The following is a 12,549-nucleotide window of genomic DNA, read 5'->3' on the forward strand; positions in this document are numbered from 1 at the left end:
GCGTGTTCATTTGGGTGGTCTTTGTCTATTTACACATACAAAATAGAACTTCTTTTGAGTACCACCGATGAAGAAAGACCTCAACCATATTTCCATCTCACCTGGGATCTAAAGGCCCCGATGGACTGGATTTCACTGGCTTGGCTGAGCATCTACTGTGTGAAAAACACTTTTCTAGGTGCTGTGGGGGCTGATAGCCAGATGGATGATAGATAGATGGACGGATGACAAGCAGGTAGATGATACATGGAGTCGAAGTCCTTTCCTCCTTGGGGTATAGAGGGGACTGGACTCAGGCTCGGGGTGGAGAAGGGATGTCAAACTCCGAAGGGCGTCCGTGTGGACACGCCTCTGCTGAGGTTAGAGCTGACTCCTTGCGTCAGGAGGAGGTTTATAAACACGAGAAAAGCTCTCGGCGGACGTATCTCTCTGGACTGCCAACACCGAAGGGTCAGAAGAGCCCAGAAGGTGAGGAGGAGGGGGCAGGGCCCACGGAGGGACCCAAGAAGCCAAGGGGACGGGTCGGAGGGGGCAGTGCCCAGCGCCAGGCAGAGGTGAAGCCCTGTCCAGAGCTGGTCTCTGTGCGTCTTCTGTGCACCACGTCTTTATGGCCCTGGCGCAAAGGTGGCTCCTCGTTACAGCACCACCCAGCAGCCGACTGCAGGGTCCCGGGGCCAGCCACATGGGGTCCAGGTTTGACAGCTCGCGGGTACCAAGTCCGTCCCGAGTCCCGCCCCCCTCCCTCTGCCCGGGCGGCGATTGGTCGAGGTACCCCTCCCCGTTGCTATGATAGCACCGAAGGCGGCCAGCGGCTCCGCCCCGCGCCTTCCCACCCCGCCCCTTCCCGCCCCAGGCCACGCCCCCTGTCTTCCGGGGCGGCTATAGGCCGGGGCGCCCCTTCCCGTTGCTATGACAGCACCCGAAAGCCGCCAGTGGCTCCGCCCGGCGCCCCCCCGCCCCTCCGCCCGCTGGGAGGCGGGGCAGGCCGCGTGTCCATGGCGACGGCGGACGCGGCGGTGCGGGCGGCGGGGACCTACCGACTAGAGACGCGCTGGTGGCGGCGAGGACCGACAGCGGGGCGAGGCCATGTCGGACCTGGGCTCGGAGGAGTTGGAGGAGGAGGGGGAGAATGACCTTGGGGTGAGCGCTCCGGGCGAGGGGGAGGCTTCCCAGCCAGGGACGGGGACCGCGCCGGCCCCAGAGGCGCCGCGTCCTGGAAGTTGGCGGTGAAAGGTGAAACGCTGACGTCTTCTTGCCACATCCCTTCTCGCGTCTCCTCCCCTCCGCATCCCGCCTCCCACTGAAGGCAACCATTTCCGAGTCAAAGCCCCTGGAAGCCTCCTCGGGCCTGCTGCCACTCTCCATCCAGGCGCTCTCCGCGGTCGGCTGGGTCACCCCGCCCTGCCGTGCTGTCCGGAGCAGTCCTTTCTGTGATGGAGCCTGGCTCCTCAGGATCGAGGTGGAGGGAGGAAAGCTGCTTCGCGGCAGCCTTCAAGAGATGCTGAGAAGGTCTCAGCGAAGGCTTCCCGAAGATTCTGCCCTAGAGACCCGGAATCCCATGTGCTTTCTTCAGTCTTGTGGGAACTGACCCAAGTCGTTGGCATTCCCCGGTTTAGGCAGCAGAGAGGCGGTGCCGGGTGCACAGCATCCGGCCGTGTGAGCTGGGCTCTCTGCGGGTGTATATATATGTCCACAGATTAATCACTCTACCCCAGAGGGTGACCATTTCCTGGCGGACAGGTGGGAACCCCAGCCGTGGTGTACAGAGTTCAGATAGTTTCAGAATTTACTGAGAAATCTATCACCTCCGCTGTGATAGATGGGTTGGTGCCTGCTCTGACATTTTTGCTAGCTCTGTGCGTCCATCTCCCAGCTTCTGCCCCGGTTACTGCTCAAGACTAGCATGTCTATGAAGCGGAACCACCTGGCCAGTAGGGAGGGCCAGAAGCCTGGGATCTACGTGCTCTCCAGACAGCCAGCAGCTAGTGCTAAAAAGCAGGACAAACTGCAGTGATTTACACTCCAGAATCCCCTGTGCGGTGAGGCCAAGTCGGGGACATCTCCTGACACCCCCCATGCTCCTCTTTCATGTCTGTTTCCCCCTTTATTGATTTCTCGGGGAGCAGTTTTAAAAAATCACCTGCTCGGGGTCTGCTTCTGGGGGAACCCAACCTACAGCATCTGCCCAGTAAGCCTTCAAGTTTGTCTCCTCAGGTAGCCCTAGTGTTTTGTAACTCTTTTGTGCCCATAATTTTAGCTTTAAATCACAGCTGGGGTCATTTTTAAGAGTTCCCCTCCTGTTCAGTCACTCCAGCTCAGTATCGGGTGCATTGGGAGGTCTTCTGAGGGGTGGGGGTAGCTTCTATATATTTGGATTTAGACTAACCCTGAAACAAATCAGTAAGGTCACACATTTTTACCTTCTGTTCCAAGCAACGATTTCTGAGCTAGATAGTGCTAGGCAAGGGCAGACCGCAGAGGTGTTTGTTTCTGAAGTCCTAGTAGTGTTTCCGAGCCCGTGTTGCAGTAAGTCTTTGCAGGTACAACTCCATGTCAAATCATTACTCTGTGCCTTCGCCCTTTTATTATTTATTATGTGCACCCTGCACTCATGATTAGATGCTTGAGGAATGTTTATTTTGTGAAGGGTAGGAGAAAATAGGTGAATTACAAGCCTGTGTTAGTTTTTTTTTTTATTGATTTACTTTTAAGGTACATAATTATTTCCGTATTAGTCTTTGAGTGTTTGAAACTCAAGTCTCCTGATAAGGACTTTAAACTTGATAAGGAGATTGACTAAGTGGAGTTAGGGACTCTTGTGACAGCTGAGCCCTAGTTACTCCTCAGCTCCCCCATGTGGCTTCCCCTCCCACAGGCCCCTCCTGAGGGTAAAAGCTGTCAGGAGGCCGCAGGCTCCCAGGGATCCTTGAAAGAAGAGGTGGCTTTTTGCATTTTAAGTCCTGGATTATTGGAGGAAGCCACAGGGAGGTATTTGTGTGGCTTGAGACCTATTCCACCTGCATCTATTACTTCCCACATGTTCCCATAAAGAACACAATTCGGAATACGTTGAGTTTTCCACAATTTGTCGATTTTGTTTACAGTGTAAAGGATTATCATGAGAAATTGCAAGCTCAGATGTTGGAGAGAGCGAGGGAGGCTCCCACCAGTGCCAGGTCCTAGGGATGTCACCTTGGACCGATGCTCCTCCTCGCTCAGGTGTGGTTACCTACCTCACCTGTAAGATGGGGCTGAGGATTGGGAGGGATTCCGTGAAATACTATTTACAAAAATGCTTAACCCATCCTTCGCGATTAATACACGGTGGCTGTAATTACCCCTGTCTCTTCTGCCCAGGAATACGAGGGGGAGCGGAATGAGGTAGGTGAACGACACGGACACGGGAAAGCAAGACTGCCCAATGGGGACACGTACGAAGGGAATTATGAACACGGCAAAAGACATGGCCAGGTCAGAATGGGTGCCTTCGGTGGGTAGCTTTCTCCAGCTAATACTCTCGTGGTGAGCCCTGAATTCAGGAATGACATGAAGTGTCTGTAATTACTGTGTTTCAGGGAGTCTACAAATTTAAAAACGGTGCTCGGTACATTGGAGAATACGTTAAAAATAAAAAGCATGGTCACGGCACTTTTATATACCCAGATGGATCAAGATATGAAGGTGAGATGTGCTCACAAAGCAGAAGAAAGACAAGCGGGGAGTGGGTGGGAGCCCTCAGAAACTATGCAGGATTCTGTGTTCTGGACTTTTTCTGGGAAGAATGTGTCCAGTTTTCATCAGATTTCCCAGGAGGCCCGTGACCACACCCCTGGAGCTGTGGTGACAAGAGGTATGACCTCATGTAGGGAGGCTCACTGCTCGCTGTCCCAGCTTTCTGGTCTGCAGCGTGAGGCCCGAACAGTAGGAACAGTGCCTGACGGATGGCGAGCGCTCAGTACGCGTCGGCCGGGTACATCGCTTCCCGGTGAGGCCGTGTCCTTCGGGTGCAAGCCAGAGCTGCCTCCCTTGTTGCTGAATGAAAGTGGAACCAGGGAATTCTAAACCAGAGATTCTGCCAGTGTCCGAGAGCCAGGGGAAGGGTGCCAATGCTGGTTGTGTTAGAGAGGGAATTTCTGCTCTGTTTCCTATTTCTTAGAGGGCTTATTCCAGAAGGAGCACCATCTGCTTTTTAAATCAACCTTAAACAATTTAGAGTTTGATTTAATTCCTTTCAGACTGTTATGAACTTAATCGCATTGTTGTCATGTTGTATTTGAGTGTAGACCTTTAATACAAGCTGAACAACATGTAAATGTATAAAAAAGATACTCAGAATAAGGGATCGAAGGAGTTTTTAACGTGAAAGTTAGCCAACATGTAAACCTTCTTTGGAAATAGATGTGAGTTTTTGTGTGTCCATGTGGCTTTGTACCTTAAAGGGTGCAGGGTGTAGTCACTGCTCAGAGATTTATTCTTGGAGGTCAGAAGCTACAATGTTAATTTTAGCTCAGTAAGTGAACAACCTTCCAGTCACAAAGTCTAAGTCAACACATGGCTGAATTCTTCAAAACTGTGTATGGGGCGACGGTCAGCCTAAGGGATGCAGAGTGGTTTCCTGCAGGTTAGCAAGAGCGCTCAGCCTCGGCCCGAGGTAGGGGGCACATTACTGATCTCCCAGCTCGGGAGCCCAGGGACGAGCGCACACTCCTAGTTTGGGGGCCACTTGAGCAGAGGCAGGGAGGCAGGGGTGCTTGGCGGAGCAGGGGATGAGGTTGGAGGGGTGAGTGGGTGCCAGACTTTGGAGGGGTGTTCGGACCACCTCTACAGATTGTGAGATGTGGGGATGGAGGGTCAGTGAGGGCTTGGGAGAGGAGAGGGAGCACCCCTCTCCAGCGCTGATCCTGTTGCCGGCCGCAAGGAGCAAATAAAGATGAAGATGTTTAGTAATAACACTGTGGAGAGACAAAATGCTCTGATGACTTGAAGTTGGCTTTTCTGGAAGCTCTCAGGTGGCAGGAGGCGGAAGAAGACACGAATGCTTGGCCGTTGGTGCTTGTGGTGGAGAGCATGATGTTGGAGCCCAGGAAACCCTGATTTTCATTTCAGTCCTGCCGTGTGGCCTTGGGCAATGTGCATGATCTCTCTGGTTTTGGGTGCTGTCCCTATAAAAACGTGTTTCAGTTATTACACATCCCTAAGGAGGTGGCCAGCGCAAAGACCCTAGTTGGCAGGAGCCACCACCAGAGTGATGCCCCACCAATGTCAGTTCCTGTCTCTTCCATGTTTTGCTGACCCAGCAGTGGAGGGACCCAGCAGGGCAGACAGTGACTAACCCTCATTTTAAGTGGGAAGAGAGCTTCTTGGAAGGGCATTTCATTTTATTTTTGTTTTGTTTTATTTTATTTTTTTTAAAGATTTCATTTATTTATTTACTTATTTGGGGGGGGGGAGAGCGCTCATGCACACGAGCAGGGGTGAGGGAGCAGAGGGAGAGGGAGAGAGAATCCCAAGCAGACTCCGAACCAAGTGTAGAGCCTGACTCGGGGCCTGATCTTACGACTCAGGGACCATGACCTGAGTTGAAATCAAGAGTCAGATGCTTAACCGACTGAGCCACCCAGGCGCCCCTTTCTTTTTCTTTCTTTCTTTCTTTCTTTCTTTCTTTCTTTCTTTCTTTCTTTCTTTCTTTCTTTCTTTCTTTCTTTCTTTCTTTCTTTCTTTCTTTCTTTCTTTCTTTCTTTCTTTCTTTCTTTCTTTCTTTCTTTCTTTCTTTCTTTCTTTCTTTCTTTCTTTCTTTCTTTCTTTCTTTCTTTCTTTCTTTCTTTCTCCTTCCTTCTTTCCTTCTTCTTTCCTTCTTTCCTTCTTTCCTTCTTTTCTTTCTTTCTTTCTTTCTTCTTTCTTTTTCTTCCTTCCTTCCTTCCTTCCTTCCTTCCTTCCTTCCTTCCTTCCTTCCTTTCCTATTTTTTACATTTACTTATTTATTAGAGAAAGAAAGAACATGGGGGTCGAGACAAAGGGAGAGGGAGAGAGAATCTCAAGTAGACCCCCACTGAGCACAGACCCCGTTGGACACGGGGCTCAATCCCATGACTCTGAGATCATGACCCGAGCCAAAATCAAGAGTCAGACGCTCAACTGACTGAGCCACCCAGGTGCCCTTATAATCTAATTATTTTTCTCGAAAATTTTCTGCAAAATACTTCTACGTTTTTCATGCCATGCTGCCCTGGAGACCAGCTCTCATGGCCAAGAGAAGAGGATGGAACCGTTTTATCATGGTCTTTTTTGGGGGAAGAAACCAAGGGACGTCTTGGCCCCCGGGGCCCTGGCTGCTCAGCTCCTGAGCGCTCACACAAGCCAGCTCTGGGCTGCTTGTCCCCAGCCCCATACTCAGCTCAACCGTGGCCTCAGTGGGAATATTTACACCGCAGAAACCGGCCCGTGCTACACATCTGCCCTCCTTCTCCTTCTTTTAAACTGGTAATTTACCAGGACACAGTGACCCCTTAAAGCCCAAGTCCTCCAGGACTTCTGCACACTCTCTCTATCCTCAGGGCGGCTTTAGGTTCGAGCCCCTGTGTTTGCTGAATTACTTCAGTTTGGGTTCTCCATCACCCCTGCTCACGCTGCTCCTGGCACACATCACGCGTCTTCCTTCATTGGTACCGGCCCCAGCTCCTTCTCTCTGGAGTGCTAGCTGCTTCCTGAACACGCAGCTCTTTCTGCGGCTGGGGCTGCGACTGCGGGTTGGCCTCCCGCCCGGGTGATGGCACGCTCTCCCAGGGCAGCTCTGTTCCTGGAAGTGCTGCTTGTCTGTCTCACAGAGTGCTCGGGACCTGTGGGACTGAGAGAGAAAACATGTGGACGTGCCCTTCTGTGGATTTGTTGTTGTCGACAAACATGGGGTTCTCTCATGTAAACACATACTTCTTGGATGGTCCACATGTTCTTGGCATGCTGCGTTATGCTTTCTCTTCATGCGGAAGCGGGTCCAGTTTTCTTGTAAGCCAGGAGCTTATGCAAGTTTCAGGGGCTCTATTTAAGAAAAAGAATATAACATTGGCATAAATGTGAATGTTTATTTGTAATAAAAAATCAAAGTAAATAAAAACAACTTTAAAATACCACAAACAGTACAAAATCTGAGGCAGTGACAAATGGATGTTTAAAAAAATTCATGTCTGACATGCCTGCTGCACTCCTTTTTCTTACCTTTCTAGCTAATAATGGAATGTCTGTCCGACAACAATTTTGTAATATCCCTTTCTACAGAGAAAATAGAGAATTCTATCTTTTGTCTTTGATCAAAAATTGATCAAAATTCATTTTTTTAAAAATTATTCATAGGCTCGAAAAGCGTCATTCAGGGTAACAACTTGTTATTAGCAATGCCACGTGTGTTTTTAGGAGAGTTGTCAACCTCGGAAACCTCTATTAAGTTTCTTTCCTGTGTGAGCTGTAAGACTGGAGGGCGTCAGAAGTCTCCTGGTGCAGGGATCCATCCTCAAGGATCGACTGCATTCACTAACTAGTTTGCTGTTGTCATTATGGTAGAGGTGTCAGGCAGTTTACGGTATCTTTGCCAATTCCAGTATTTCTCAGCAAGTCAGCAGGAGATTCGCAGGAACCGGCACGGAGGTGAGGAGGCAGGGACAATTAGTGAGGGAAGGGTCCAAGTAGAGGCAGGGGCTGGGAACGGTGCGGCGTCCGCACGCATGGAGCTGGTGTGCAGGTGGGGCACCCCGGGCGCCCAGGCTGGAAAGCTGTGTGGGAGCCAGGTGATGAATGGGAATAGAGTGAGCTGCTGGCTAGGGCCTGAGGAGAGATCATCGAGCCTTGGTGGTGGTGCTGGATCGCTAAATACATGCAAGCAGAACGAGTGTGCTCTAGGGACAGCTGGGCAGACAAAACCTGGGTTCAAATCCTTGCTCTGCCACTGACCAGCCGTGATACCTGCTGTTGGCACACTCAGCTCATTGCAGCCCACATGCCTACCCCTGCCCAGACCTGCATCCAGGGAGCCCCTGGCTCAGCTTCCCTTAACCGGACCCCCACGCCATGCCGTCCAGCTGGAGGGGCAGGGGGAAAGAGGGGGTCACAGACGGAGGAGACAGCAGGTGAAAGTCCTCTCTCCCTCTTCTCACTGGGCCTGCTTTGTGTCGTCCCTTCCAGGGGAGTGGGCAGACGACCGAAGGCACGGTTACGGCATTTACTACTACGTCAATAATGACACCTACACGGGGGAGTGGTTTGCTCACCAAAGGTTTGCGTTCTCTCTTCCGTTCTGTAAACTCACTTATGTAATGAGACTAGGACGACGTCTTAGTATGGGGCAGAACTATGACAAGAGCCCATTAGCCAACTCTGCCAGGCAGTCCAAACCCTTCGTGGCTTTAAGGTGGCCACGCCAGATGCGACATTGCTGGGCAGGTGCAGACTCGCAGGGAGAATATGTGGTCCTTCATTCAAGAGCCCCCGGGGCCAGGAGGCCACGGAAGTGCCCTCCTGGGGACAGAGCCACAGCTCCCAGGAGCGCTGCCTCTGTCCACGTGAAGTGGCTGATACGCGGGACGGGCGTCGCTGTCCAGCAGGCGATTCCCCTCCCATGCTGGGCACACGGAGCAGGAATGAGCTCTGATGGCACACATAGAGAAGTTAAGTGTAGGCCACCCTCAATTTAAATGTGTCTTATAAACCTGGAAGATTTTTCACTGTGTTGGAACAAAACGCATTGTTCTCTCTGTCTTAACCAGGCATGGGCAAGGCACCTATTTCTATGCAGAGACGGGCAGTAAGTACGTAGGTACCTGGGTGAATGGACAGCAAGAGGGTGCGGCCGAACTCATTCACCTGAACCACAGGTACCAGGGCAAGTTCTTGAACAAAAACGTAAGTCGGTGGGAAACGATGTGTGCCCTCCTCCCCCAGTCTATGTAAATATGTTGACGAGGAATACTAAAAACTCAGGGAACCCTCCCACCCCCTCCAAATACAGAAAGTGGGCAGCCGTGCCTCTCCGTGAGCCTCTGACGCCGACAGAGGGCAGAGAGGAGGGGCACTTGGTTCTTTTTTTGCATCTCACCAAAATCCGCCCTCTCGCTGGGCAGTGATCCATCCCATCGTTATAACACGGGGGCATCCTGCCTCTCATACGTGCTCCTCATCATGGGTAGATCAGACGTGAAACATTTCCTGTGGTTGAGCATGTGGGTGTTTGGACTTTCTTTGCCCTGGGAGGCACGGGGCTGGAGCCCTGGGAAAGCAGACCCATGAGCTTCTTCCTTGCTGCAGGCTAGCCCACCCACCCTGGGCAAAGGTGGACTTGGGCATGAAGGTGTCCAGTCCGCAGTGCTCACAATTGGCCATTTCTTTTTTTTTTTTTAAGATTTTATTTATTTATTTATTTGAGAGAGCGAGAATGAGAGAGAGAGAGAGAGAGAGCACATGAGAGGGGGGAGGGTCAGAGGGAGAAGCGGACTCCCCGCTGAGCAGGGAGCCCGATGCAGGACTTGATCCCGGGACTCCAGGACCATGACCTGAACTGAAGGCAGTCACTTCAACCAACTGAGCCACCCAGGCGGCCACAATTGGTCATTTCTGTTTGGAGGGCTCTATGGCTGTGCTAAGCCTTGCTGGGATGCAGAGAAGCTCTGCATATTCAGCCCCCACCATGCTGGCGTTCCTCGTGTCTGCGAGCCGGCGTTGGCCAGAAACTTTCCCTGAAGAGTTTGCCGAGCAAATTAAAGGCAGTAGAAGTTGACGTAGAGGGGGGCGCCAGGGTGGCACAGTTGATTAAGCATCTGATTCTTGGTTTCATCTCAGGTCCTGAGATTGAGTCCCACATCAGGCTCTGTGCTCAGTGGGGAGTCTGCTTGAGGACTCTCCCTTTCCCTCTGCCCCTCCCCCTGCTCTCTCTCTCTCAGATAAATAAATCTTTAAAAAAAATTGATGTAGGCAATATTGAACTAATTTAATGAAGTCACCTCAGACTCTCTTAAAACTCAGTTTTCATTTACATAAAATTCATTCCCTAATTACAGATTCTACTTTTAAGTCTTTGTAGAGCAGCACATCCTCCCCAAATCTATATGTTGCCTATGTAATTCGCAGCAAAATTCTCATGGGATATTTTTTGGCCCAGGGAGCTGTGTGGGGGGAAAGAGAATTTGACAGAAGTTAATCGGGAAGAATCAATGAATGCAGCTGAGCTAGACTAACCTGGAGAACAAGAGCTTTGTTCTGCTAGTTAGTGAAAACTATGCAAATAGCACACAAGTACCGTTGACCTTGAACAATGCAGGGGTCCAGGGGCACTGACCCCTGATCTCCGCCTCCGCCCCCCCCCCCCCCCCCCCCCCGCACAGTCGAAGATCCACATAGAATTTGACTCCCCCAAAACTTAACTACCAAGAGCATGCTGTTGACCGGCAGCCTTACTGACGACATAAACAGTCGACTAACACATACTTTGTATGTTACAGGTGTTATACACTGTATTCTTAACCACCAAGCAAGCCACATACTTTGCATATGTATTATGTACTATATTCTTATAATACGGTAAGCTAGAGGAAAGGAAATGTTATTAAGAAAATCATAAGGGAGAGAAAGCACATTTATAGCACTGCTCTGTATTTATGAAAAAATCCGCATATAAGCGGACCGGTGCAGTTCAGACCTGCGTTGTTCAAGGGTCAGCTTCCGTTCCACTTGTAAAGCCCCCAGGTGCTCGGCGCTCCACTGCCCACCTGAATTCCAACCTCCCTTCTCCCCCTGGCGTGGGACCCTCCGCACATCTTTCTGTGCAGCACGTGCGCAAACGCTTACGGACAGCACGGGGCTGTCACTATGTAAATAGGATCGCATCACATCAGGCCACAGAAATATGCACAGAGACGTCTCTCTTTTTGCGCATTTGGGAATATTTACATAGGTTAGATACTGCCATTGCTGAGTCTACAAATATTGACATTTTGAATCATGATTGATATTGCCACAGTTGCTCTAAAGGGCTCTGCCGGTTCATACTCTGGTGAATAGACTCTGAGAGCCTCTGTCACGTAGTCTCCAATGTTGGATGTCACCAGTCTTCAATGTTTTTGCAAATCTGATGGATAAAAAATGTCTTGTTGTTTTAATGTGCATTTTCCCGGTTCCTAGTGAAGTCCAGCGTCTTCACACAATTTTGCTACTGGTTTGACTATCTTCCTCAGAGAATTACCTGTTCGTATCCTTGCCGACAAGTTGTTAAAACATACTTTAATAAGTGCATTACCGTATGCACTTGAATCTGTCCCTAGACCTTCTAATCTGCTTTCATTGATCTCCATGGGGAAATCTGTAAGCAGATTAGAAAGTCTAGGGACAGATTCAAGTGCATACGATAATTTAGCTCCTGAAAAGGGCGTCCTTTAAACTAATGAGGACATGATAGGGAGAAGTCAAGGGGTGGTGCTCAGACAGCTTGATAACCATTTGGGAGAAAAACAAAGTCAGTTTGTCGTCCAGCGTGAGATGAAGACACGCACTAGAGGGAGTGAAGGTTTAAATGTAAACAAAACCACGGGGAAAAAATAGGTAAATGTTCATTAACTTTGAAATGAGGAAAGAGGACTCTCCAAACAGAAATATAAGGGAAAACCCAACAGATTTTGCTTGCTAAACATAATCCCTTATTGATTAGAACGCGCCATAAAGAAAATTTAAGAGATAAATTACCAACGGGGTTAAGATATTTGTAACATTAAATATAAATACATAAAGCATTTGCATCCATCAATGTGATTTAAGTGGTCAAAAATGTTGAAAAAAATCCAACCCTACTAATAGCTTAAAGATGTGACTTCATGATGAGATCCTGTTTTATATATCTTTAAAAAATGTAAAGATAGAGCACAATGTTAATGCCCAGGAAAAATAAGAGCCCCTTGTTTGAAGACAAGGGGCTCTTAAGTGCTGTTGTGGGAAAGAGAATTATTGGAGCCTTATTCTGGTCAATATATAAAAAAATAGGTGTGCCTATATATTTTGTGAGTATATATGTACACACTGTGTGTGTGTGTGTGTGTGTGTGTGTGTATACAAGAAATTCCACTTCTGAAAACTTCTCTGAGGAAAATATCAAGAATGTACATAAGACATGTCTCCGAATGTGTCTCCTGCAGTGGTCTTTGTCAGAATAGCATCGGCATGCCAAATATTAACAATAGTAGGTGGGTAAAATAGATTCTAATTCTTAAGTGAAAGAAAATACCAGATTGAGAACTGGCATTGTGGAAGACTGTTGGTAAACATGGGAATTCATTTATGCCATGTTTCTAAGTAGAAGTAGAGTATGAGTCAGTGTGTGTAATTACGGTCAAACTTTTATTTAGAAAAATCTGTGTGCTAGAAATAAGGAATAAGGCTATAAAGACTATGTCACAAGATACATTTTTTAAAGATTTATTTATTTATTTATTTAGAGGGCAGCAGGGGGAGGGGCAGAGGCAAAGGGAGAGAAAGAATCTCCAGCAGACTCCACGCCTACTGCGGAGCCTGTGGAGGGGC

At 49.4% G+C, this 12,549-nt stretch overlaps 1 protein-coding gene across 1 annotated transcript; it reads left to right on the top strand.

Annotated features, from left to right (window-relative positions):
- Positions 1–1,086: 1,086 nt before the first annotated feature.
- On the top strand, positions 1,087–9,760 carry LOC148164955 (radial spoke head 1 homolog). Its single transcript, XM_088027967.1, has 6 exons — positions 1,087–1,140; positions 3,358–3,471; positions 3,576–3,681; positions 8,173–8,263; positions 8,754–8,889; positions 9,644–9,760. The coding sequence occupies exons 1-6, from the start codon at positions 1,087–1,089 to the stop codon at positions 9,758–9,760; spliced, it is 618 nt and encodes a 205-aa protein (XP_087884093.1).
- The last annotated feature ends 2,789 nt before the right edge of the window (positions 9,761–12,549 follow it).

Source organism: Eumetopias jubatus, unplaced genomic scaffold, assembly GCF_037043125.1.
Source record: "Eumetopias jubatus isolate StellerSeaLion01/CBP00866 unplaced genomic scaffold, mEumJub1_p1.0 scaffold_1, whole genome shotgun sequence".
Taxonomy (NCBI): Eukaryota; Metazoa; Chordata; class Mammalia; order Carnivora; family Otariidae; genus Eumetopias; species Eumetopias jubatus.

Excerpts from the sequence above, each read along its gene's own strand:
- LOC148164955 (XM_088027967.1), top strand. The coding sequence starts at position 1,087 with ATGTCGGACCTGGGCTCGGAGGAGTTGGAGGAGGAGGGGGAGAATGAC. Across the intron at positions 3,472-3,575 it reads ACGGCAAAAGACATGGCCAG|GGAGTCTACAAATTTAAAAA; the intron begins GTCAGAATGGGT and ends ACTGTGTTTCAG. Across the intron at positions 8,890-9,643 it reads GCAAGTTCTTGAACAAAAAC|AGAAGCTCTGCATATTCAGC; the intron begins GTAAGTCGGTGG and ends GCTGGGATGCAG.